The 26,915-nt window shown below is 41.6% G+C and overlaps 1 protein-coding gene across 1 annotated transcript in view; it reads right to left on the reverse strand.

Moving 5' to 3' along the window:
- LOC124795322 (RING finger and SPRY domain-containing protein 1-like) overlaps positions 1 to 26,915 on the reverse strand; it is a 150,652-nt gene that overhangs the window by 67,441 nt on the left and 56,296 nt on the right. Inside the window, exons 6-7 of the mRNA XM_047259295.1 lie at positions 14,358 to 14,473; positions 5,480 to 5,623 (exon numbers count right to left, since the gene is read on the reverse strand). Coding sequence (XP_047115251.1) covers positions 5,480 to 5,623; positions 14,358 to 14,473 — 260 coding nt within the window. The remainder of the gene's footprint in view (positions 1 to 5,479; positions 5,624 to 14,357; positions 14,474 to 26,915) is intronic.

Here is a 26,915-nt window from a genome sequence, read left to right on the forward strand (position 1 = left end):
TGGACGACCGACTGAGGGAACAGGAGACGATAATTGGGATGCCCTGGCAAGCTACAAAAGTGTGTAGCATAAGCAGCCAGTAATCGTTGGCACTGGAACCGCAATGGAGGGACACCTGCCTCAACAAGTATGCTGTTGACAGGACTTGTCCAGAAAGCTCCAGTGGCAAGTCGGATCCCGCTGTGAAGGATGGGGTCAAGCAAATGCATTGCAGAAGGTGATGCTGAACCATAAGCTGGACTCCCATAATCTAGACGGGACCGAATTAACGCCTGGTACAGCCGTAGAAGGGTAGACCGACTGCCACCCCAGCTGGTGTGACTCAAGAGCATTAAAGATGCCACCAGCATGTCTGTTTAAGCTGCCAAATATGAGGGAGCCAAGTCAACCGGGTATCAAAAACCATTCCCAGAAACTGATGTGTCTCCACCACAGCAAGAGGTTCACTGTCAAGATAAAGCTGTGGCTCAGGGTGAACAGTGGGTCACCAGCAGAAATGCATAACGCAGGTCTTGGCAGCCGAAAACCGGAAGCCATGCACTACAGCCCAAGACTGCGCCTTGCGGATAGTGCCCCGCAGCTGCCGTTCAGCAGCTGCAATGGCAGTGGAGCTAAAGTATAGGCAGAAGTCGTCAGCATACAAGGAAGCTGAGACAAACATTCCCACCGCCACAGTGAGCCCATTAATTGCAATTAAAATGAGGCAGACACTTAAGATAGATCCTTGGGGTACCCCATTCACCTGAACTTGGGAGGAACTATGGGAGGCCGCAACTTGCAAGCGGAGGGAACGAAGTGACAGAAAATTTTGTATGAAAATTGGGAGTGGATCCCAAAGGCCCCAACCATGAAGTGCAGAGAGGATGTGATGTCACCATGTTGTATCATATGCCTTCCGCACGTCAAAAAGATGGTGACCAGACGCTGACAGCGGGCAAAGGCCATATGGATGGCAGACTCCAGGCACACCAGATTATTGGCGGCAGAGCGGCCCTTACAGAACCCACCCTGAGACGGAGCCAGAAGGCCCCGAGACTCAAGCAGCCAACTCAACCTCCGGCTCACCATGTGTTCGAGCAACTTGCAAAGAACATTAGTGAGGCTAATGGGGCAGTAGCTGTACACCTCCTGTGGGTTCTCGACAGGTTTCAACATCGGAATTACGATGCTTTCCCGCCATTTCGTGGGAACTCACCCTCAACCCAGATACAGTTGAAAAGGTCTAGGAGGCGTCGCTGGCAGTCCACCAAGAGGTGTTTGAGCCTCTGACAGTGGATGCGATCTGGCCCGGGTGCTGTATCAGGGCAAGCGGCTAGGACACTTCAGAATTCCCACTCACTGAACAGAGCATTGTACGATTCAGAGTGGCAAGTGTGAAATGAAAGGCTCTGATATTCCAACTGCTCTTTCAGGGAACAGAAGGCGAGTGGGTAATTCGCAGAAGTGGAACTCTGAGCAAAATGCTCCGCTAAGTGGTTTGCAATTGTGTCGGAGTCAGTACAGACTGCTCCATTCAGTGAAAGGGCAGGTATGCTGACGGGGGTCTGATGGCCATAGAGACCTTATCTTGGCCCAAACCTGCGATGGAGAGGTACGGAGGCCAATGGTGGAGACATATCTTTCCCAGCACTCCTGCTCGCATTGGTGAATGAGGTGGCGAGCTCGTGCACAGAGCCGTTTAAAGGCGATGAGGTGTGCCAATGAGGGATGCCGCTTGTGTCGCTGGAGTGACTGCCTGCAATCTTTAATCACCTCAGCGATCTCTGACGACCACCAAGGCACAGTCCTCCGCCAAGGGGACCCAGAAGAACAGGGAATGGCAGATTGTGTGGCAGTTTCAATGCCGTTAGTGACCAAGTGAACCACCACATCAATGGCGTCATTGGAAAGAGGCTCAATAGTGGCAATGGAGGTGAACAAGTCCCAGTCAGCTTTATTCATAGCCCATCCGGAGGGGCACCCAGAAGAGTGACGCTGTGGCAGTGACAAAGACTGGAAAGTGGTCACTACCACAGAAGTAGTCATGCACACTCCATTGGACAGATGGTAATAGGCTAGGGCTGCAGATCAAAAGGTCGATGGCTGAGCACATGCCATGCGTCACACTGAAATGTGTGAAGGCACCAGTATTTAAAAGAGAAAGGTCGAGCTGTGCCAATACTTGCTCAACGATGCTGCCTCAGCCTGTTGCCACTGATCCACCCCCACAGAGGGTTATGGGCGGTGAAGTCACGCAGTAACAGAAAAGGTGGCGGCAATTGGGCTATCAGCGCAACCAGGAAATGCTGCGGGACATCACCATCTGATGGAAGATATAGACTGCAGACAGTAACAGCCTGAGGCGTCCACACCTGAACAGCGACAGCCTCTAAAGATGTTTGTAGAGGGACAGACTTGCTGTAAAGAGAGTGGAGGACGTAGATGCAGACAGATGAGATACCCTCTCGTAAGCTGCCCGGTTCTTATAATAACCCTGATAGCCATGGAGGGCGGGGGTTCGCATTGCTGGAAACCAAGTTTCCTGAAGAGCAATGCAGAGAAAAGGGTGAAGGCTGAGAAGTTGTCGGAGCTCAGCAAGACGATGGAAAAAACCGCTGCAGTTCCACTGGAGGATGATATTGTCCATGGCCGAGAAAGGTGGGAAGGGACCGAGGAGGCAGATTATGCCACTGGGTCACCTGCTGCCACCGATTGAGTACTGACGGGAGCGACATCCATCATGTCTAACGGACCGGCGAGATCTCGGTCCTCAGTGGATGCCAGAATCTCCAACGCATCCTCAGACGCAGAGCTTGTAGGTGGCGGTGGAGTGGGTGCACCACAATTTCCTTGGTCTTAGGGGTCTTCGTTTTCGATTTCTCACACTGTTCCTTTGGTTGCCCTTGCTGGGAGGGCTTCTTTGATTCAGTCTCCAGGACTGAAGAGGACCGCAAAGCCCTACGACCAGCTACCTGGGGCTTCTTCAGTCCCTGGTGGGTGTCTGATTTTACACTGGTAGGAACCTGGGAAGGGAGTGACCTAAGGAATCCCTTCCTAGCGAGAGAAGCCGAAAAAAAAGTCTTACGCTTTTCCAGCTTAGAAGTGGGGACTTGTGTCCCTGATGGTTGGGAGGGTGCTGCTCTCGAGGTAGGTGGTGCAGGAGCAACAGGGAGGGAAGTGCCCCCCAGCATCAAGGGGGCAGGTATGGTCCTTTCGCTCTGAGAGCAGACTGTATGTGATGCAATGGATGGAGCTGTAACAGGAGTGACAGTGGCAGCATAAGATGACATCATGCACATGAGACGAAGCCATTCAGATTTCTGTTTAGCCTCAGTGTACGTCAGTCAGTCCAGGGTCTTGTATTCCATTATTTTCCGTTCCTTCTGTAGAATCTTACAGTCCGACGAGCAAGGGGGGATGGTGCTCTCCGCAGTTGACACAGATGGGAGGCGGGGCACATGGAGTATCGGGATGGTATGGACGACCACAATCGCAACATATGAGGCTGGAAGCATAGCGGGAAGACATATAGCCGAACTTCCAACACTTGAAGCACCGCATCTGGGGAGGGGTATACGGCTTGTCATCACAGCGGTAGACCATCACCTTCACCTCCTCGGGTAACGTGTCACCCTCTAAGGCCAAGATGAAGGCACCGGTGGCAACCTGATTATCCCTTGGACCCCGGTGGACGCACCGAATGAAATGGACACCTTGTCGTTCTACGTTGGGCGCAGCTCATCATCAGACTGTAAAAGAAGGTCCCTGTGGAAGACAATGCCCTGGACCATATTTAAGCTTCCATGGGGCGTGATAGTAACAGAAATATCCCCCAGCTTCTTACAAGTAAGTAATGCCCGTGACTGGGCAGAGGATGCTGTTTTTATCAAGACTGACCCGGACCACATTTTTGATAAGCCCTCCACCTCCCCAAACTTTTCCTCTAAATGCTCTACGAAGAACTGAGGCTTCATGGACATATGGGATTCCCCATCAGCTCTCGTACAGACTAGATACTGTGGCCAATACGCCTCACTGTCATTTATAGCCTTACATTCCTCCCATGGTATGGCCAGGGAGGGAACGATTTGGGGTCATACATGTTTGCATTAAAGTGAGCCCTCGAATGCTTAGAGACTGCTGGTGGTTGGCCACCAGCAAGAGAAGATGTGCCACGCTTCATTGCATGTCATCCACCCTGATGCCACCTACTCTGACCAAGGGCCCTCCCCACGGGCACCACCCAGCCACAGCAAGGGCCACTTGGTAGGATGGTCATTGCCGGGAGTCCCGATGCCCCATGGAGATAGGCATCTACTCCTTGGCATACGTGGGGAGTTAACAGCACAAGCATCAGTAGAGCAATCCCTGTGTTGTCAGGGGCTACAATCAACAGGGTACATGGCGGCCCCACCACAACAGACTGGCTACCGCACTGGATATTAGGTGGCAAATGGTCCATGATCGTCGTCAGAGCAGAAAGCGACACTGTGGAGTGCATGGCGGAAATCACACCCAGGAACGTATCCTCACCCAAGAGATGGAGAGCGAGCAGGACTGCAATGCAATCACGAATAAGCTGGCTAAAGGTCTCAATGCACGATGGACACAAGCACCTTTTAGTCACCTCTTATGACAGGCAGGAATACCACGGGCCTATTCTTACCCCCGAACCCACAGGTGGTGGCAGTAGTGGGTTTATTAGAAAACTGATCATATGTTCTGTTATAATATTGAGTCCTGTACCTGTCAAACGTACTAGTGCAACAGACTTTCTGCCAGTCTTAAGTCATACCAGCTACGGAATTTTTTTTCATTTGTACCAACCATTGATACTTTAAGGGAGTATATGGTATGCACCAATATGTGTTGGTCAAGTAAAGATGTCCTCATAAATTATACTAAGTAAGTAAAATTCTCCTCAAACTCAAAGTTTCACTACAGTTAAGTCAGCAAAAGAAGAACGCTGGCTGCTGCAATGGTCTTGGCTTGGCTGTTTCCTGCATTTACTTATCACTTAGCACAATTTTGCAAATGTTTCTACGGCAACACCTCAGTGTTGTTGCACCTCTACAGGTGGTAATTGTTTTTAACTGCAGTTGTTCACACTTGGCAGCTGAGAGCTGGCTACCATGCTTCCAGGGGATCTGTAACTGTCTGGCATGTAATAAATCCTCATTATCTCTATTCGTCTACACCATGAGGTCACGTTTTAAAACGAATGATTCATTTCAGTTATGTGAAACACACCATTAAAGAAATTTAAATTTCATTTATCACTGAAAGATTCAAACAGGCACAAAAACCTTGTTTATCAATTCCTATCACAATTACAGCAACATCACTAGAGTTTATTGAAAAAATTTAAATTATATTTGTGTTACTTTTCTTGAAGCATTTGACAATAGAGAAAGTTAATGTACAAAATTATTCATATGACACAGCAATTTGTAATGTGAATTAAAATATGTACAAGAAATCAGATGTATTACATACTTACATGGTTAAGGAATGTAGAATCTTTGGTAGCCCATCCTATCTGCATCACACCAGGTGTGATTACCTGTGTCTCATAATACCAGACACCTTCATCAACTTGGAATGTGCAGCGAACACTCTCAAATGAGTAAGCATCGCATCGTGCCTAGCAGTAGTAAAATAAGAACTATGAAAGTCAACAGTTAATAACAAGATCCTGTTGAAGCATTTACAACACATTAGCAGTTTAAGTCAGATAACTGGATAACTTGGGAAGGCAGGGGAACCAGATCTATCATTGACTATATAATAACAGATCAGGAATTCAGGAAGGCTGTGAGGGACACACGTGTATTCAGGGGATTCTTTGATGACACTGATCATTATTTAATCTGCAGTGAAATTGGGATTGTGAGGCCGAAAGTGCAGGAAGTCAGGTCCATATGTAGGAGGATAAGAGTGGAGAAGCTTCAGGATAAGGAAATCAGGCACAAGTACATAACAGCAATCTCAGAAAGGTACCAGTTAGTTGAATGTAGTCAATTACAGTCACTGGAAAAGGAATGGACAAGGTACAGGGATGCAGTACTAGAAGTGGCTAAAGAATGTCTTGGAACAGTAGTGTGTAAAAGTAGGATGAAGCAAACAGCTTGATGGAATGACAGTCAAGGCAGCCTGTAAAAGGAAAAAGAAGGCGTATCAAAAATGACTACATACTAGTAATCAGGTAGACAGAGAAAATTATGTTGTAGAAAGAAACAAAGCCAAACAGATAATTGCAGCATCCAAGTAGAAATCTTGGGAAGACTTTGGAAACAGGTTGGAGACTATGGGTCAAGCTGCTGGAAAACCATTCTGGAGTGTAATTAGCAGTCTTCGAAAGGGAGGTAAGAAGGAAATGACAAGTATTTTGGACAGGTCAGGAAAACTGCTTGTGAATCCTGTGGATGCCTTGGGCAGATCAGTGAAGCTGATACATTAGTTAAAAACCAACAAACAGAGGAGAACTGAAATGAACAAGAGGCCACTTGGTAAAAGTTTCTAAATCATCTGGCACTCACAGTCAATAATGTTGTTGTTGTTGTTGTTGTTGTTGTTGTTGTGGTCTTCAGTCCTGAGACTGGTTTGATGCAGCTCTCCATGCTACTCTATCCTGTGCAAGCTTTTTCATCTCCCAGTACCTACTGCAACCTACATCCTTCTGAATCTGCTTAGTGTATTCATCTCTTGGTCTCCCTCTACGATTTTTACCCTCCACGCTGCCCTCCAATACTAAATTGGTGATCCCTTGATGCCTCAGAACATGTCCTACCAACCGATCCCTTCTTCTGGTCAAGTTGTGCCACAAACTTCTCTCCTCCCCAATCCTATTCAATACTTCCTCATTAGTTATGTGATCTACCCATCTAATCTTCAGCATTCTTCTGTAGCACCACATTTCGAAAGCTTCTATTCTCTTCTTGTCCGAACTATTTATCGTCCATGTTTCACTTCCATACATGGCTACACTCCATACGAATACTTTCAGAAATGACTTCCTGACACTTAAATCAATACTGGATGTTAACAAATTTCTCTTCTTCAGAAACGCTTTCCTTGCCATTGCCAGCCTACATTTTATATCCTCTCTACTTCGACCATCATCAGTTATTTTGCTCCCCAAATAGCTAAACTCCTTTACTACTTTAAGTGCCTCATTTCCTAATCTAATTCCCTCAGCATCACCCGACTTAATTAGACTACATTTCATTATCCTTGTTTTGCTTTTGTTGATGTTCATCTTATATCCTCCTTTCAAGACACTGTCCATTCCATTCAGCTGCTCTTCCAAGTCCTTTGCTGTCTCTGACAGAATTACAATGTCATCGGCGAACCTCAAAGTTTTTATTTCTTCTCCATGAATTTTAATACCTACTCCGAATTTTTCTTTTGTTTCCTTTACTGCTTGCTCAATATACAGATTGAACAACATCGGGGAGAGGCTACAACCCTGTCTTACTCCCTTCCCAACCACTGCTTCCCTTTCATGTCCCTCGACTCTTATAACTGCCATCTGGTTTCTGTACAAATTGTAAATAGCCTTTCGCTCCTTGTATTTTACCACTGCCACCTTTAGAATTTGAAAGAGAGTATTCCAGTCAACATTGTCAAAAGCTTTCTCTAAGTCTACAAATGCTAGAAACGTAGGTTTGCCTTTCCTTAATCTTTCTTCCAAGATAAGTCGTAAGGTCAGTATTGCCTCACGTGTTCCAGTGTTTCTACGGAATCCAAACTGATCTTCCCGGAGGTTGGCTTCTACTAGTTTTTCCATTCGTCTGTAAAGAATTCGTGTTAGTATTTTGCAGCTGTGACTTATTAAGCTGATAGTTCGGTAATTTTCACATCTGTCAACACCTGCTTTCTTTGGGATTGGAATTATTATATTCTTCTTGAAGTCTGAGGGTATTTCGCCTGTCTCATACATCATCCTCACCAGATGGTAGAGTTTTGTCAGGACTGGCTCTCCCACGGCCGTCAGTAGTTCCAATGGAATATTGTCTACTCCGGGGGCTTTGTTTCGACTCAGGTCTTTCAGTGCTCTGTCAAACTCTTCACGCAGTATCATATCTCCCATTTCATCTTCATCTACATCCTCTTCCATTTCCATAATATTGTCCTCAAGTACATCGCCCGTGTATAGACCCTCTATATACTCCTTCCACCTTTCTGCTTTCCCTTCTTTGCTTAGAACTGGGTTTCCATCTGAGCTCCTGATATTCATACAAGTCGTTCTCTTATCTCCAAAGGTCTCTTTAATTTTCCTGTAGGCGGTATCTATCTTACCCCTAGTGAGATAGGCCTCTACATCCTTACATTTGTCCTCTAGCCATCCCTGCTTAGCCATTTTGCACTTCCTGTCAATCTCATTTTTGAGACGTTTGTATTCCTTTTTGCCTGTTTCACTTACTGCATTTTTATATTTTCTCCTTTCATCAATTAAATTCAATAATTCTTCTGTTACCCAAGGATTTCTACTAGCCCTCGTCTTTTTACCTACTTGATCCTCTGCTGCCTTCACTACTTCATCCCTCAAAGCTACCCATTCTTCTTCTACTGTATTTATTTCCCCCATTCCTGTCAATTGCTCCCTTATGCTCTCCCTGAATCTCTGTACAACCTCTGGTTCTTTTAGTTTATCCAGGTCCCATCTCCTTAAATTCCCACCTTTTTGCAGTTTCTTCAGTTTTAATCTACAGGTCATAACCAATAGATTGTGGTCAGAGTCCACATCTGCCCCTGGAAATGTCTTACAATTTAAAACCTGGTTCCTAAATCTCTGTCTTACCATTATATAATCTATCTGATACCTTTTAGTATCTCCAGGGTTCTTCCATGTATACAACCTTCTTTCACGATTCTTAAACCAAGTGTTAGTTATGATTATGTTGTGCTCTGTGCAAAATTCTACCAGGCGGCTTCCTCTTTCATTTCTGTCCCCCAATCCATATTCACCTACTATGTTTCCTTCTCTCCCTTTTCCTACACTCGAATTCCAGTCACCCATGACTATTAAATTTTCGTCTCCCTTCACAATCTGAATAATTTCTTTTATTTCATCATACATTTCTTCAATTTCTTCATCATCTGCAGAGCTAGTTGGCATATATACTTGTACTACTGTAGTAGGTGTGGGCTTCGTATCTATCTTGGCCACAATAATGCGTTCACTATGCTGTTTGTAGTAGCTTACCCGCATTCCTATTTTCCTATTTATTATTAAACCTACTCCTGCATTACCCCTATTTGAGTTTGTGTTTATAACCCTGTAGTCACCTGACCAGAAGTCTTGTTCCTCCTGCCATCAAACTTCACTAATTCCCACTATATCTAACTTCAACCTATCCATTTCCCTTTTTAAATTTTCTAACCTACCTGCCCGATTAAGGGATCTGACATTCCACGCTCCGATCCGTAGAACGCCAGTTTTCTTTCTCCTGATAACGACATCCTCTTGAGTAGTCCCCGCCCGGAGATCCGAATGGGGGACTATTTTACCTCCGGAATATTTTACCCAAGAGGACGCCATCATCATGTAATCATACAGTAAAGCTGCATGCCCTCGGGAAAAATTACGGCTGTAGTTTCCCCTTGCTTTCAGCCGTTCGCAGTACCGGCACGGCAATGCCGTTTTGGTTATTGTTACAAGGCCAGATCAGTCAATCATCCAGACTGTTGCCCCTGCAACTACTGAAAAGGCTGCTGCCCCTCTTCAGGAACCACACATTTGTCTGGCCTCTCAACAGATACCCCTCCGTTGTGGTTGCAGCTACGGTACGGCTATCTGTATCGCTGAGGCACGCAAGCCTCCCCACCAACGGCAAGGTCCATGGTTCATGTTGTTACTCTGAGTAAATAATAAAACACATACTACTGCCTGTGCTGTATATGCTAGAACCTATGATAGATCAAATAATGGTCAACACTGATACACAAGGGCTGAAAAAGCTGATACCTGTTTAGAAAGTGGCATACCACCAGTGTTTCATTACAATCAGTGTAAAATGGCACAGGGTCATGGCTTAGCAGAGGATGTTACCTGAAAAGACAGTGCCCACTATGCAGAGTAACTAAAATTCTCTCTGTGATGAGATTGATGAGAATTATTAGCCCAAGCTGTAGGGTAAAGTTTAAGCTCCATAAGTTTGCTCCTATGACGCTGTTCATGTCAGCGCAGTAGTGTATCTCTATGTATAGCAATACTGAGATTATCTAAAAGGACAAAATAGCTAAAAGGTCTGGGTAGTAGAACTGCAGCCTTAGCAGCAACATCAGCAGCCACATTCCAAAATGACGACTTGCCAATGAACCCATACATGCAACATTTTTGTCCTAGCATCATCAATCAAGGCAATCCTGCATCTGCTGTACTAAAGTGTGGTATGTGTACCACATGCACGTGTTCTGGAGAGCACTGAGGGAACATGGAGTGCACAAAGGACTCAGAAAATATGAATCGCCAGAAGCATCGTTTGGCAACCATTAGGTGAAAAATTTTGCATTTTGTACATCTTACAGTCTGATATCTTCATTCAATAAAGAACTGAATTTCTTTTCATTATCCATCACATTTAGTGCACTCCGTCCAATTAAGTAAAATGAAAATAGTACATTTTTGACAATATAACATAATCAGATAGATAAAAATCTACTCACCAATTGACAGCAGAAACACACACACACACACGCACACGCACACTTGCGTGCGTGGAGGTTATACTTATGCAAGGTTTCAGAGCCAGTGCCTCTTCCTTCCTGCAGAAGGGTTGAAGGGGAAGCAAATGGGTTGAAGCAAAAGGACTGTAGAGGTTTAGGAAATGAGGTGGTCACACAGAACCGTGGATCAGGGGAGGCTTACCAGACAGGATGAGGGGGAAAGACTGATTGTTGGGGACTGCACCAGATGAGATTTGAAAACCTGAGAGCTTAAAGGTGGGAGACAGGATAATACGCAAGGCAGAGATTACTGCAAAACCGTTATGCATGAGGTAATAAGAGTGAAAAGCTAAGTGCGTAACAGAGGGCGGCAAACAATAGACAGGTCAGAAAATGAAAGATAAAGAAAGCTAAAATGGAGTGAAGAAAGGAGTAGTTACTGTGAAGATATGCTGATGTGGAATCAATTAATGTAAATTGAGGCCATGAGGGTGGCGAGACCAAGGACATGCTGTACTGCTAGTTCTCACCTGCAGAGTTCTGAAAAACTTATGTGTGGGAGAAGAATCCAAATGGCACATGTGGTGAAATAGGTATTGAGGTCAGGCTTCTCCCTCCATCGCGTCTGGAAGCCTCCCCTGACCCACATTTGTGTGTGACTTTTCCGAAATCTACCCCATTTCCTAAACCTTTCAAGTCGTTTAGTTTCACTCCTCTTTCTTCCCTTTCAATCTTTATGCTGGAAGGAGAAGCCACTGGCTCCAAGAGCTTGCCTTAGTATAAACTTCTTTTAAGTGTGTGTCTTTCTGCGACCGCTTCGTGAATAGATTTTCATCTCTCCTATTACATTCTGTTACGTAAAACATTGCACAAATTTTAAAGAGCTCGCAGAGATAAACATAGCATATGGTTGACTTTAGTTCTTACACTGCAGTGAATGAAATGTAGATCAGACATTGAAATTTTATTTAAAACTGAGAGCAGACTGATATTTCATTCTAGAGTTACTTGGTTTTGTATCCTTGCACATCATGAATCACATGGTCATAACAATAGTCATTTCTCAGAAACAATTCAAGATACTAAAACAAAGTTTTTTGCAAATGATAGCATGCAATGAAGTACATATGTTGCATGATAAATACTTGACACTTTTTCATTTATCAAGATTTGGAAGTAACTTGTCCACAGCAGTGAGAGGTCTGCAGCTCAGGACGCATTCAGGTATGGTTTTCCTCTCGAGGTCAATGAGCTGTCTGTAAGGTAACAGAATGGTTGTCAATTTGTACTAATGAAATGGAGGCCAGGCAATGTTTTTGTGTGCAGCTGCTGTTGAGAAGCATCCATCCATTCGGAAAAGGAAATATCATTTCTTTTTATCTTCTTACTTCCTTTACATATGTTGAATGAGGATCTGGACATCTGCTGGCTAGAGGTAAGCAAATAATAGTCTCAAGTACTCCCTTCAAATTTTCATTCTGCTGTATGATACATGAGAGAACAATGCGTGGGTGAAGTGTTGAAGGTTTTATAAGATGATGTGCAGGCAGCATAATAGTTATAGACACGGATACTTCTTTAGCCTTCTGAGATTTTACATTTCTGGCACTAAACTGGAGATGGATGGTAAATGTGGACACATCCTTCATGCTTTTGGCATACAACAATAGCACTCGTAACAGCCAGATGATAGTACAGAAAATTTTCGGATAGCAAATGCACTGACCAGTATGTGAAACACAACACTTCAGTTTCTTAAAAAAATAACTTTTTTATTTTCAATTCTAGTCACTTTTATAACACTGACCTACTATCTTATGATAAATTATTATGGTACAGTTCCATCTATGTGACTAACAATGAAAAGGACAAAAAAAGAAAGATTATAAAAATGTTTTTAAAAAAGCTGCAGAAGTGACACAAATAGATTCACACTTTAAGTAATTTTTGAGGAAGCTCATGAAGGTAATGCACCTTCGTTTTCGTTCTCCTACACTTCACTTCACGGACCATTCTATGCACTTTCAAAAGCTTGTGTTATCTCCTCTTCACCATTTATAGGGCGATCTTTCAGGCATGCTCCTAATTAATGTTGCAATAGCCTCTTGAGGAATTATCGTTATTTCAGAATGGCCTCCTGTAGATCCTGCAGAATCTCTGTATAGTGCTAATCGACTTTTCTCCCCCTGCTTGTCCCACACACACACTCAACAGGACACAAATCAGGGCTTTGAGTAGGCCAAGCCAAAGGATCAATTTCTATTTCGTATAAGAACTCCTGTGCAATTCTCACAACATGTGGGTGTACACTGTCGAGCATCAGTGTAAAACCATCACCTATAAATGGAGAAAAAGGCAAAACACACTCTCCAAAAGGATCTCTTCCACATATTGATGTGATATAAGGCTCTATGTTTCGTTGAAATCCAATCTGTCCTTGCAATCGCACTGATTCGTGCACAAACCTTCAGAGAACCACCATGGAAAGATGTCCTGGATGAGTATGTGCAAGGCAAATATCTTTCCCCTGGCCTGCTCCTGACACCCTCTCTACCATCAGATGATCACAGGCCAAATCTTTACTTATTGGTGAACAACACTTGTTTTCACTGTTGCACTCTCCAGCAATGATGTTAACTTGTGAAATTTAGCACAGCTGTGCAATGTTCTCTGGCAAGTTCTGGGCCCGTAGCAGGTTGTAAGGATTGAAGAGTGCTTTCTTCCAATCTTCTTCAGATGGTTCTCTCACTAAACTTATGCTAACCCTGGCCCCTCAAATTTTGTACAGTTGATTTCGTGCTTCCATAGCAATGGTGTGATGATTGCTGCCTCAGAGTGCTTCACCACCAGCATAAGGGTGAAAGAGGGTGCTTGCTACATGCACCTAGGTAGATGTGTCCTATACTGGTACTCATGAGTGTAATCTGATCCCAGATAGTATTCCCTTTTCTCCATATTTCTGCTCAATTTAGTCTTCCACCCCAAACAGAATTCAAAGCACCATAGGGGAAAAATTCTCATTTACTCTGTTTACTTCACAGGTCCACTCCCACAGTTCTTCCTGTAAACCCTCTCAGAACATTACAGCTTTCTTCATTATACCATGAAATGTCACCTTTTATTGGTTGAATGTAAGTGAATGAGAGTTTTATTAAGTTTTACTGTGAACATTTAGCCATCACATACAGAAAAGTCTATATTAAATGACAAGTTTTTTTTGCATGGTCATCCTCTGCGGCAAGGGCAGAAATACTTATTTTGTAAATAAAACCTTTTTATTGCTGCATATAGTGCAGCAAACAATATTAAATGATTTTATATTTACAGTGATCAAGACAGAATGTCCTATAAAGAAGCTGACAATGGAAGTTTGTTACTCTAACCTCCTCTTATATGCTTATGCTTTTAATACACTCACTCCAACAGAAAATCAACACTAAAGAATCCATGAACAATGATTCGCTATTTAACTATGCATAATATACTGCACCATTTTCTTTGTTATTTTCTACATATTAGCAATTGTTGCCACCTTGGTTTCTGACCCAGAACTCTTCACTTTAATAGCCAATGTCATGTCAACAAAGTTTACATGTCACATGTTTTATACAACTGTACTAAAATTTGTATCCTTCATGTAAAATTCTTTGCTGTTAAAACATTATGTGAATACAGTTTGACAATAAATTAGAGAAAGATTTTATTACCTCCAGTCCATCAGGTGAGATCTTGAGGTATTCACTAACATCCTTTGTGTTAAGCATGACATTTATCCCAGTAGTATCAACACATTCATAAGAGAATTTACGTCCCTCTATCAGAACTGTAAAATAAAGAACTGCATGAATATATACAACTTATGTTGCCAGCAGGAAATACCAAACATATTTAATGACACACAATTTAGGAGTAAATGAGTAGAAGTGAAAAAAAGGGCGGACAAAAACTTTCAGGCGAATCATTTGACAAGCTTTTTTATTTTCTACTCCAGTACCAGTATCATGAACAAATAACAACTTGGGTTGATTTTCATGCACTGATAGAGCTTATATCAAAATGAAAGTAATTGGAGTTTTGTGAGAATTTGGTAGATAGGATTCTGCTTTCAAATTTACTGAAAACTTCTTGCATAACTATTCTTACATTTATTTCAGGTTTGTTCCATTTTTTTGTTATCACTGAAATTTCAGCTCCAACTGAATCCGTAAATAATATTTTCTGAAAATATAATGTTAAGGATTTAACTGCAGCAGAAACAGTTCTTCTGTCATCATTTCACATTCTGTTGAACACAATCCAGATACACTATCAGAAGCAAAGGTCACTCAATCCCAGTCCATGTAGTGTTTCTGAACCACAATACAAAACACTCATCTGCACTCTGTAACTTGGGAAAGGACTCATCCAAATGATGATGACAATGCTTTAAGTTGTTTTTAATATGCCTTTTAATGATTCCACACCTCTACTATTCAGTAACTTCATACCTTCTACTCCATTCAAGCCTAGAGCCTTGTTTGCTAGCAAAATGTTTACACTCTACAGAACAGTTATTCTGGATGATGTCCTACAAGAACAACAGATACAGCAGGAAGCGGTTAATAGTCTATGGTGATTTCAGTGTAGCTTTTCTAAAAGACTGCGATAGGAAAAATGATCTAGAATCCTTATTTGGATCCTACAATTTACTCTCAGTAATTAGGTTTCCTACAAGGATACATAAACAGGGTGTATACACGGACAAGGAAAAAAAATTCCTGGATTTTTTCCGGATTTCCCGGTTAAAAATAAAGTTTCTCCAAGGTGAAAACACGTTTTTCATGTGAAATGACATTAGATTTTCCGTCGGAATTGTAAAACTTATCAATCCCTTGAATGGTTATATTTTTATACATGGGCGTAGAATTTCCTGGCACTTTAGAAAATGAAACTCAGGAAAAAAAAACATGTTTTGGAAAGATATTTGATGGGCAGCAACATGTACTCTGCATATTTTCATATTACGAAAGTATAAATTCGAATTCCACTAAACACCACGTTACTTTCCGAACCAATGAAATCAAGATTGGGATGCGTTTTTGTAAGCCAGTCATAGCTCATGTCACGTGATATCGCCAGCCGATGACAGCGGATATTCAGACCATAGGGCACGCAATGAACTCAGCCAATAGCAACATAACTGTTAAGTAGTGCGAATACACAAACTGGAAAAGTTAATGTTTTAAAATAATATACAAAGTGTTGCAACTATAATAGCAAAGCTTTCACATACTGCAAGAGAAATTAAGCTTTCATATGTAATGCTGATCTTTTTGTGCATGTTACCCTTTAGGATATATCACACAAATGGGCCAGTAAAATTTTTAGCAGAGTCTAGTGACTTGTCCTCAAAGTTTTCCACAAATAAATTAGTTACCAGAGAGGAGAGAGGGCTTCCCGTAGTACATCAATTTGCTCATAGTAACGACACAGGTGTCTGATCTTCTGGGCTCGAAATTTCACTAAATGGCTCGTCACCAAAGAGTTGATTTAAAATGAGAATCAAACGTTCTGTGATTTAAGAAATTCATCGTACATTCTCGCACATAGTCCAACTTCCGTAAAAGGAAGTTTACTTTGAAAGTAACGCTTTTCAAACCACCATCCACAATATTTTCCCACGACATGTTAGAAACAGGTTCGTTTCAGTAGTTGCCAGAAAGCACCAGATAACAGGCGCCACCGCGCTTGCACAGGTCCAGATTCCCAATGAAGTAGGCCTCAACCTGACATAAAGCTTTTCAGTGTGGTTTTTGGGATGTAAATTTTCTTTGAGTACCAGTACTGTATTGCCTCGTGTTTGGTTCTTTATTAGGCATAATGCCATATGTGCCAGAAGATGAAAACATGCACTTGAAATGCAGGGAGCCGTTGAAACTAGACAATAGCGTGGAATTAAATACTTCTTCATTTCAAATACATTGACTGCCTCAGTGGGAAAGATTAATAAAAGCCAAATTTATTTAGAAAACCGACAAAAATAACTTCACTGTTCTGCAAGGTAATTAATGCTCGATTGTTGAAAAGGTGGAAATAAAATAAAATCTGGAAACTAATAATGTAGTTTTGCCTTCCATAATTATGTGAATGTATTTTAATTCACTCGACAGCTCCCGGCCACAGAAATCTGTTTTGATTTGACTAAATGTAAACACAGGTCACGTGGAGATTACACACTTCCCCACTATAACTCAGACTGCTCTGTGCGTCAGCTCCGGATCTACGATATTTCCACACCTGGGCAATAGTAGATAGTGCCCCCCACCTCTATCAAGCATTTGAGACAGGATGTCAAAAATTTTTAAAAATCGAATTTTCAAAAATATGTTCATTTTGTAGTGCACATCTTTTTGAAGAGTCTCATACATAAAACATATGTGCTCGAGGAAATGTAGGACATGTTATTTGGTCTGCAGTGTGCCAAAATGCAGTGTCACGCCTCTCCATACAGCATTCTTCTATCGCACGTCACTGTATTTCGCTCTGTGGAATTGAAATGTGTGTATTTTGTAATCGATGCCATCAACCTATATTCAGGACAGTGGAAATTGAAACGTCCTGTGGTGCCTCTCCTGCTCCCAGTCGGCCGGTTTGACATTCTGCACCTCTTAGAAAACCTTGCAATTAATACTTGATGAGATTATTTGTAATCGGGAGAACAAGAGCTCAGAGAAAATGCACTCTTTACTGACTACTAGGCAATAACTTTCTCTTTCGCTTGACATAAAACTAAATATAGGATACATAAAACCAGTCAAGACAAAAGACAAGCAAGACAGTACACTTTTCTTCAATTCTTAGCTCCTAGCATTTTTTCCTCTCTAATCTTGCTACAGCTTTACATGGCGTGCTTTCCTTTCTGTTAAAGGATCTATTACCTCAACAAAATTCATCAAACGTTTTGCTACATGACAAATCGAAACGTCGTCGTCTAATACTGCAGAAGCTGTTAATACAAATAGTATCCAAGACTGGTGTGGTTTTCCAATCTGATTACATCTATTTTGTCACTGTCTGCTGGATAAAGCAAAATGGGTCTTTCTAATATTGCAGCAATTGTAACACACACCAAATAAACCAAGCTGTTTTGAACAAATGGTCCTTTTTACAACACAACAGAATATAATTCACGGAGTACCAATATCAAATGCCTATTAGGTCTACTACAAGCAAAAAGCTTTATGTTAGTTTCACATTTCATTCATACACTCCAGTTTCTCAAGCACGTGATCGAAACGTAGTAGTACGAAATTCTTATATAAATTTGCAATTGTCATATTCTTCCATAACTTGTGTGATGTACCTGTTTCTTCTCCTTCCTCATTCTAACAAACAATCTTGTCATCACTAATTCCCAAACTATTCCTGCCACTGTCAAAACATACTCATCGGTTAACTTCACTAACCCTGCCAGAATCACTGGTTTAGTTATCGCGTGATTATTCTCTGGTTAGGTGTTTTTACATGTTCGTACAACGCGTCTTCCATGCTACTTCCAGAATAGAACTTAAGCGGCTCTTAACCAGGGACTGTGCAACTGGCCATTACTAGTGTAGCGATCTGACCAAAAATTTTTGTCAAAATTTCATTTTCTTGGATACACTGAGGAGATAATATGTAATCATTCTTACCTGTTATTCATATTAGTTGAATATTTCCACTCTGGTAGTCTGAATGTATGGATTTCGCTAGTAATTATAACAACGTTGGTCATTCACAAACCCAATCAACCACATAATCAGACAGCGACCGGCATTCACCCGTTCAGCTTTACTCTACACAGCTCGTATAGCCCCATCCCCTTTTGCCTGCAGGAAACTTTATTTCTAGAAACGACGAGGATTCCCCTGACAGACATCATGTACACTATGCATGCATTCAAAAATCAACCTATGATTCATTCAGAAATCAGCTTAGAATATGTTCAAAAACCAACTGGGATGCAATTTCAAAATAATATGAGTAATCGATTGAATAACGTGCGCTGGTGCTAGGCGCTTTGTGAAACAAGGTTCCCCCCCCTCAAGAATATGAATTGCTGCCGCCCCCCCCCCTCCCCCTTCCTTAATCCCATAGATCTGGGCCTGATGCGCATGCGTGAATCTGGCAGGTTGGGGGCGGGAGTAAAATTTTTCCCGGTTGCATTTAGCTGCTTGCTGCAACTGCTTACACAGCCAACAACCAAATAATTTCTGTAGCCAGAAGCGGGAGAAGGTACTACTCATCAGCGACTCGACTGCGCATGCGCATGAGCATGATACCGTACATAACTGCTAAAACGAATCTAAATGTAAATGGTTGTGATGTCACGCTCATCAGAAGCAATTTGTTGTTATGAAGCATTGCACAGTCTCCCTAAAGCCTTTGATACATTTTGCTGTTGACAGACACATTGTGTTTTGTTGTTGTGTAAGGCACATTTCCTTTGCAATTTAAGTTTTATTTTAGTTTTTTCCTCTAGTTCATGTTTTATTGCTGCAATATTATTCTGCAGTAATGGGATAGAGTAATATCTTTCGTTAGAGTATCGGTTCTTACGAGTCAAAATTACAAAAAATTTACTGAAAACAATGAAAAATTCCGAGATTTTTCCCGGTTTTCTCCCAGATGAAAAAATTCCTGGGTTTTCCCAGATCTCCCGGGTCGTATACACCCTGATAAAGACAGTAGGAACCTAACAGATATTTTTTTTTTCTTTGAGAGAGTGCCTTACAGTATAGTAATTCCTCAGTGGGAATCAGAATAAATAATGGCTCCAGAACAAATGTTTTTAAGGAGAGTTTACAAGAGATGACCTGGGATGAAATTTATAATGAATAAAGTGCTGACATAAAATTTAATGTATTCCACGATAAACTATTATTTGAAAACAGCTTTCCATATAAGCTAACCAAAAAGGACATTAAATGGCCACATAAAATACCATGGATCATTAGCGGGATGACATTATCATGTGCACGAAGGGAATTATATCTTTTGGCAAGAACAAGTAAAGATTCAGCAGTAGCTGCACACTAACAAACTACCCAAAATTACTGAGAAAATTGTTAAAAATATTAAGAAACATGCATAATACGTCAGATATCAGTAATTTCAACAACAGACTTAAGGCTACATGAAATGTAGCAAAACAAGAGAGAGGACACTAGCCAAAGAATGAGATAAGATCACTGCTGATTTAAATAGAAGGGCTGTAAATAGTGAGTTACAGGTAGCAAGTGTGTTTAATAATCATTTCATAAATATACTAGAAAATATAGGGGCAAACAGTTCAAGAGAAAAATCAGAGCAGTATGCTAAAAAAGCAAAAAAGTAACTCTTTTAAAATTCAATCATGTGAATGTCTCACCAACTTATCCTTCTGAGATTAAGAAAATCCAACAGAATACTAAATATTCGTTCCCATATAAGCCCTGTCTTATTTGGAATATGTAATGCACTGCTTGCTCAAGGCATTTTTCCAGAGAGATTGAAACATGTTGTTGTTGTTGTTGTGGTCTTCAGTCCTGAGACTGGTTTGATGCAGCTCTCCATGCTCATCTATCCTGTGCAAGCTTCTTCATCTCCCAGTACCTACTGCAACCTACATCCTTCTGAATTTGCTTAGTGTATTCATCTCTTTATCTCCCTCTACGATTTTTACCCTCTACACTGCCCTCCAATACTAAATTGGTGATCCCTTGATGCCTCAACACATGTCCTACCAACCGATCCCTTCTTCTGGTCAAGTTGTGCCACAAACTTCTCTTCTCCCCAATCCTATTCAATACTTCCTCATTAGTTATGTGATCTACCCATCTAATCTTCAGCATTTTTCTGTAGCACCACATTTCAAAAGCTTCTATTCTCTTCTTTTCCAAACTATTTATCGTCCATGTTTCACTTCCATACATGGCTACACTCCATACAAATACTTTCAGAAATGACTTCCTAACACTTAAATCTATACTCAATGTTAACAAATTTCTCTTCTTCAGAAACACTTTCCTTGCCATTGCCAGTCTACATTTTATATCTTCTCTACTTCGACCATCATCAGTTATTTTGCTCCCCAAATAGCTAAACTCCTTTACTACTTTAAGTGTCATTTCCTAATCTAATTCCCTCAGCATCACCCAACTTAATTCAACTACATTCCATTATCCTCGTTTTGCTTTTGTTGATGTTCATCTTATACCCTCCTTTCAATACACTGTCCATTCCATTCAACTGCTCTTCCAAGTCCTTTGCTGTCTCTGACAGATTTTACAATGTCATCGGCGAACCTCAAAGTTTTTATTTCTTCTCCATGGATTTTAATACCTACTCCGAATTTTTCTTTTGTTTCCTTAACTGCTTGCTCAATATACAGATTGAATAACATCGGGGAGAGGCTACAACCCTGTCTTACTCCCTTCCCAACCACTGCTTCCCTTTCATGTCCCTCGACTCTTATAACTGCCATCTGGTTTCTGTACAAATTGTAAATAGCCTTTCGCTCCCTGTATTTTACCCCTGTCACCTTCAGAATTTGAAAGAGTATATTCCAGTCAACATTGTCAAAAGCTTTCTCCAAGTCTACAAATGCTAGAAACGTAGATTTGCCTTTTCTTAATCTAGCTTCTAAGGTAAGTCGTAGGGTCAGTATTGCCTCACGTGTTCCAACATTTCTACGGAATCCAAACTGATCTTCCCCAAGGTCGGCTTCTACTAGTTTTTCCATTCGTCTGTAAAGAATCCGCGTTAGTATTTTTCAGCCGTGACTTATTAAACTGATAGTTCGGTAATTTTCACATTTGTCAACACCTGCTTTCTTTGGGATTGGAATTATATTCTTCTTGAAGTCTGAGGGTATTTCACCTGTTTCATACATCTTGCTCACCAGATGGTAGAGTTTTGTCAGGACTGGCTCTCCCAAGGCTGTCAGTAGTTCTAATGGAATGTTGTCTACTCCCGGGGCCTTGTTTCGACTCAGGTCTTTCAGTGCTCTGTCAAATTCTTCACGCAGTATTGTATCTCCCATTTCATTTTCATCTACATCCTCTTCCACTTCCATAATATTGTCCTCAAGTACATCGCCCTTGTATAGACCCTCTATATAATCCTTCCACCTTTCTGCTTTCCCTTCTTTGCTTACAACTGGGTTTCCATCTGAGCTCTTGATATTCATACAAGTGGTTCTCTTTTCTCCAAAGGTCTCTTTAATTTTCCTGTAGGCTGTATCTATCTTACCCCTAGTGAGATAAGCCTCTACATCCTTACATTTGTCCTCTAACCATGCCTGCTTAGCCATTCTGCACTTCCTGTCGATCTCATTTTTGAGACGTTTGTATTCCTTTTTGCCTGCTTCATTTACTGCATTTTTATATTTTCTCCTTTCATCAATTAAATTCAGTATTTCTTCTGCCACCCAAGGATTTCTACTAGCCCTCGTCTTTTTACCTACTTGATCCTCTGCGGCCTTCACTACTTCATCCCTCAAAGCTACCCATTCTTCTTCTACTGTATTTCTTTCCCCCATTCCTGTCAATTGTTCCTTTTGCTCTCCCTGAAACTCTGTACAACCTCTGGTTTAGTCACTTTATCCAGGTCCCATCTCCTTAAATTCCCACCTTCTTGCAGCTTCTTCAGTTTTAATCTACAGGTCATAACTAATAGATTGTGGTCAGAATCCACATCTGCCCCTGTAAATGTCTTACAATTTAAAACCTGGTTCCTAAATCTCTGTCTTACCATTATATAATCTATCTGAAACCTGTCAGTATCTCCAGGCTTCTTCCATGTATACAACCTTCTTTCATGATTCTTGAACCAAGTGTTAGCTATGATTAAGTTGTGCTCTGTGCAAAATTCTACCAGGCGGCTTCCTCTTTCATTTCTTACCCCCAATCCATATTCACCTACTACGTTTCCTTCTCTCCCTTTTCCTACTGCCGAATTCCAGTCACCCATGACTATTAAATTTTCGTCTCCCTTCACAATCTGAATAATTTCTTTTATTTCATCATACATTTCTTCAATTCCTTCGTCACCTGCAGAGCTAGTTGGCATATAAACTTGTACTACTGTAGTAGGCGTAGGCTTCGTATCTGTCTTGGCCACAATAATGCATTCACTGTGCTGTTTGTAGTAGCTTACCCGCATTCCTAGTTTCCTACTCATTATTAAACCTACTCCTGCATTGCCCCTATTTGATTTTGTGTTTATAACCCTGTAGTCACCTGACCAGAAGTCTTGTTTCTCCTTCCACCAAACTTCACTAATTCCAACTATATCTAACTTTAACCTATCCATTTCCCTTTTTAAATTTTCTAACCTACCTGCCCGATTAAGGGATCCGACATTCCACGCTCCGATCCGTAGAATGCCAGTTTTCTTTCTCCTGATAACGACTTCCTCTTGAATAGTCCCCACCCGGAGATCCGAATGGGGGACTATTTTACCTCCGGAATATTTTACCCAAGAGGACACCATCATCATTTAACCATTCAGTAAAGCTGCATGCCCTCGGGAAAAATTACGGCCGTAGTTTCCCCTTGCTTTCAGCCATTCGCAGTACCAGAGCAGCAAGGCCGTTTTGGTTAGTGTTACAAGGCCAGATCAGTCGATCATCCAGACTGTTGCCCTTGCAGCTACTGAAAAGGCTGCTGCCCCTCTTCAGCAACCACATGTTTGTCTGGCCTCTCAACGGATACCCCTCCGTTGTGGTTGCACCTACGGTACGGCTATCTGTATAGCTGAGGCACGCAAGCCTCCCCACCAACGGCAAGATCCATGTTTCATGGGGGGGAGGGGGGGGGGGGGATTGAAACATACCATTGTTTAATACCTCTATAAGAAAGCTGATAGGAGTGATGTCAATAACTACCAACCTGTTTCACTACTGACACCATGTTCCAAAATTTTTGAGGTCATGTATTCCCCCTATGCAACAATAATACCCTCAGTAAATCACAGTTTTGACTTCAGAAGAGTTGCTAACCAAATTTTACAACCATAAAATAATGAAGCAGCACCAATTCTTATTTTCTGTGATGTGCCTAAGGTATTTGATTGTGTGAAATAAAATATTCTCCTAGATAAATTGAGGTTTTATGGAGCTGATGGCTTAAGCCAATCAATGGTTAATGTCATACCTAACCAACATAATGCACTAAGTTGTACTGAGTAATTCAACCAGTGTAAGCAGACGGGATTATTCCTCTGACTGGGGAGAAACCACATATGGAGTTCCCCAAGAATTAATTTTAGGTCCACAAATGTTTCTCATGTATGTACACAGTCATCTAATAAACAACAAGCAGAATTATTTCCTTTTGCAGATGACACTAGTACTATAATCCATCCAAGCATACATACAACAACAGAAGAAATGGTAAACAATGTTCTTAACAGTGTCATTGACTGTTTTTCTGTGAATGGTCTCATTTTCAATTTTAAAAAGACATGACATTCAGTTCTGCACATCTAGTGGTACTACACCAATAATAACACATGGAGAAGAAATAATAAGCAGGTGGAAGCTTCAGAATATTGAGATGTCCATATTGATGAGAACTGAAATAGGAAAAGGCACATTTCAGACCTTTTAAAACCACTTCAGCCACATTTGCAGTTAGTATCATTGTAGATCTTAGGGAGAGACAAATCAGTTAAGTCAATATATTTTGCATTTTTTCCATTCATAATGAATAATATTCCGCAGTTACATGTCTTTAAGAAATAATTTCGTTATTGCTCAAAAACATGCTGTAAGTATAACAAGTGGTGTTCACTGATGATGATCTTGTGGACATCTGTTTATGGAGTTGGGCTTTCTGACTACCACGTTATAGTATATCTATTCCCTGAAGAAGTTTAAGCAATGGAATGTTCAGTTTGGAGTACTGACATTATTATGAAAAGAAGAGCATCTCTCCACCTAACTGCACCCTGCTATCCAGCCCCCTCAATGACTCCTCCTGTATCACTAAGATTTATCATGCAAATGATCCATGCAACATGAAATGAACTAACAATGGAAAATCCAGGATGGCATATACCAATATTTGTTAAAAAAGATACTTAGGGAAAAAAACAGAAGATAGGTACCACCTACAATTGTAGACAATACTGAGAAAGTACTGAATCTCACGGTGGACATCAGAAAAAGACTAAAATTTTATGGGCATATCCACAGACTCCCAAAAACAAGGCTCACTCAAAAAATGGTGACATACATAGGAAAACTCAAAACCATATCCTGTCTCCAGCAGATCAAACTGGATTTAGAAAACACTCATGTCAGTCCTCCAGATATTTTCAACGGAAACTCAAAGACAAAAAAATCAGCGAATGGGAAGTACTGATGGGAAATAAAGTCACAGTTACACCAGGGACAAATGGTGTTGCAACGTGGTGTTGCATGTCTTTGAGGATCTGTGGTAGAAGGATCACAAGTGCTATCCTTGACATCAACCTACAAGAAAAAAATCACTAAATGTTAAGTCCAGTGGCCATGGTGGTCACTCCAATAGCAACAGGTCAGTGGCCGCAACTTGCTCTATCTATTGAAATGACAACGGTTCACTCAGGGGCGTCATCTCAGTAACAATGAAATCCCTGCTATAACTTTAGACCTGTGGCATGACACATAACTGCAGAATGTTGAAATAGATGATACCACTGATAGTTCTCTGAGCGAAGAAGAAGGAGCCATACATTGTCTTGTTTCATCCCGCGTACAACACCTTATCTATCTCGGATGTGTTCGACTGTTCCATTTGCACACTCTGTCCCCTATATGCATATGTTGTAATGGATGATCTTTCCTGAAAAAAGTGGCTTTGTCATTGAAGATCAATTTTCTTGTAAAGTCATCATTTTCTGGATGGTTCTGCATATCAATACACAACTGCTGGTGGCACAATTTGCTGCATTGGTTTACGTCTTTCAGGAGCTGCAATTTGTATGGCTTCACTGTTAATCACTTATAGGAATTGTTCCCACTGTCAGCAAAGGGATGTTCAACTCTGCACTAGTGCAATGAGCACACTTCGTACAACTCCACATCAACAATTCCCTCACATATTCCGCTGTCTGTTCAGACACAATCAGATGGCCTGAATGTTTTGAGTTGCACAAACAACCACCCTGTTTGAATTTCTTATTTCACTTGACTACACTGTTGCAAACTGTTGATGTCTCACAAAACTTGTCATGAAAAGCCCTTTGCACACTCACTACCAACTGGCAAGAGGCTAGCTCTAGCACACCAAACGCTTGCTCTACCTGGATCGCTGCCAGTCTCAGCTATCAGGGTCAGTGGCACCCCGTCAGCAGTTTTCCAAACTAACTTGTCAGCACAATAAGCTGAAAAGAACAACATCTTGGCTACTTTGTCATATACTTTATCATCTGTCATATTGTAACCTTTTACCTATCAAACAATGGAAAATCCGGAATGGAATAATAACAATATTATGAAACGGATATATTGCTACTCACCATACAGTGGAAATATTGAGTCACAGACAGGCACAACAAAACGACTACTAAACAAGTAAGCTTTTTGCCAAAAAGCCTTGGCAGGCAGAGACAGTGATCATGTGTGTGAGAGTTGCATATATATATGTTTGTGTTTTTGTGTGTGTGTGTGTGTGTGTGTGTGTGTGTGTGTGTGTGAACGTTTTAAGATATGGAGTGATCATTGTCATGGACACAGAGATGCTGTGTACTCATGTGAGAACATGTTAACATCTGACAGAGTTCGAAAGGAGTCACGCTGTGGGTTTCCATTTGTCCAGCTTGTCAAATTGTGCAATATCCAAATTTGGGGGCACACAGATGTTACAGTGGCCCGATGTTGGACAGCATGGGAACATATGGGCTAGCATACTTGTTGCCAAAGTTTCTGACGATCAGAGGGGGGGGATTGTCGTCCACGTGTTCCATCTCACTCAACAGCATCATGGTGACATTTTTCAATAGGACAATGCTCATCCACATAAGGCATGTGTCTCAAGCAACTATCATGTGAAGTTGAAGCAATCACAAAGCCAGGAAGACACCTAGACCTATCTTCAATACAACTTGTGTGGGACCAGCTCAGATGTCAATTATGTCCCAATGTCAGTATCTAGGGTGTCAAGGACCAGTTACAACAGTTATAGGACCGTATGCCTTGGTGCAGGATACCATACCTTTATGACATCCTCCCCCAGTGAATCAGCACATGCATCCAGACCACAGGGGGTGCAACATTGTAC

The sequence above is a fragment of the Schistocerca piceifrons genome, chromosome 4 (genome assembly GCF_021461385.2).
Source record: "Schistocerca piceifrons isolate TAMUIC-IGC-003096 chromosome 4, iqSchPice1.1, whole genome shotgun sequence".
NCBI lineage: Eukaryota > Metazoa > Arthropoda > Insecta > Orthoptera > Acrididae > Schistocerca > Schistocerca piceifrons.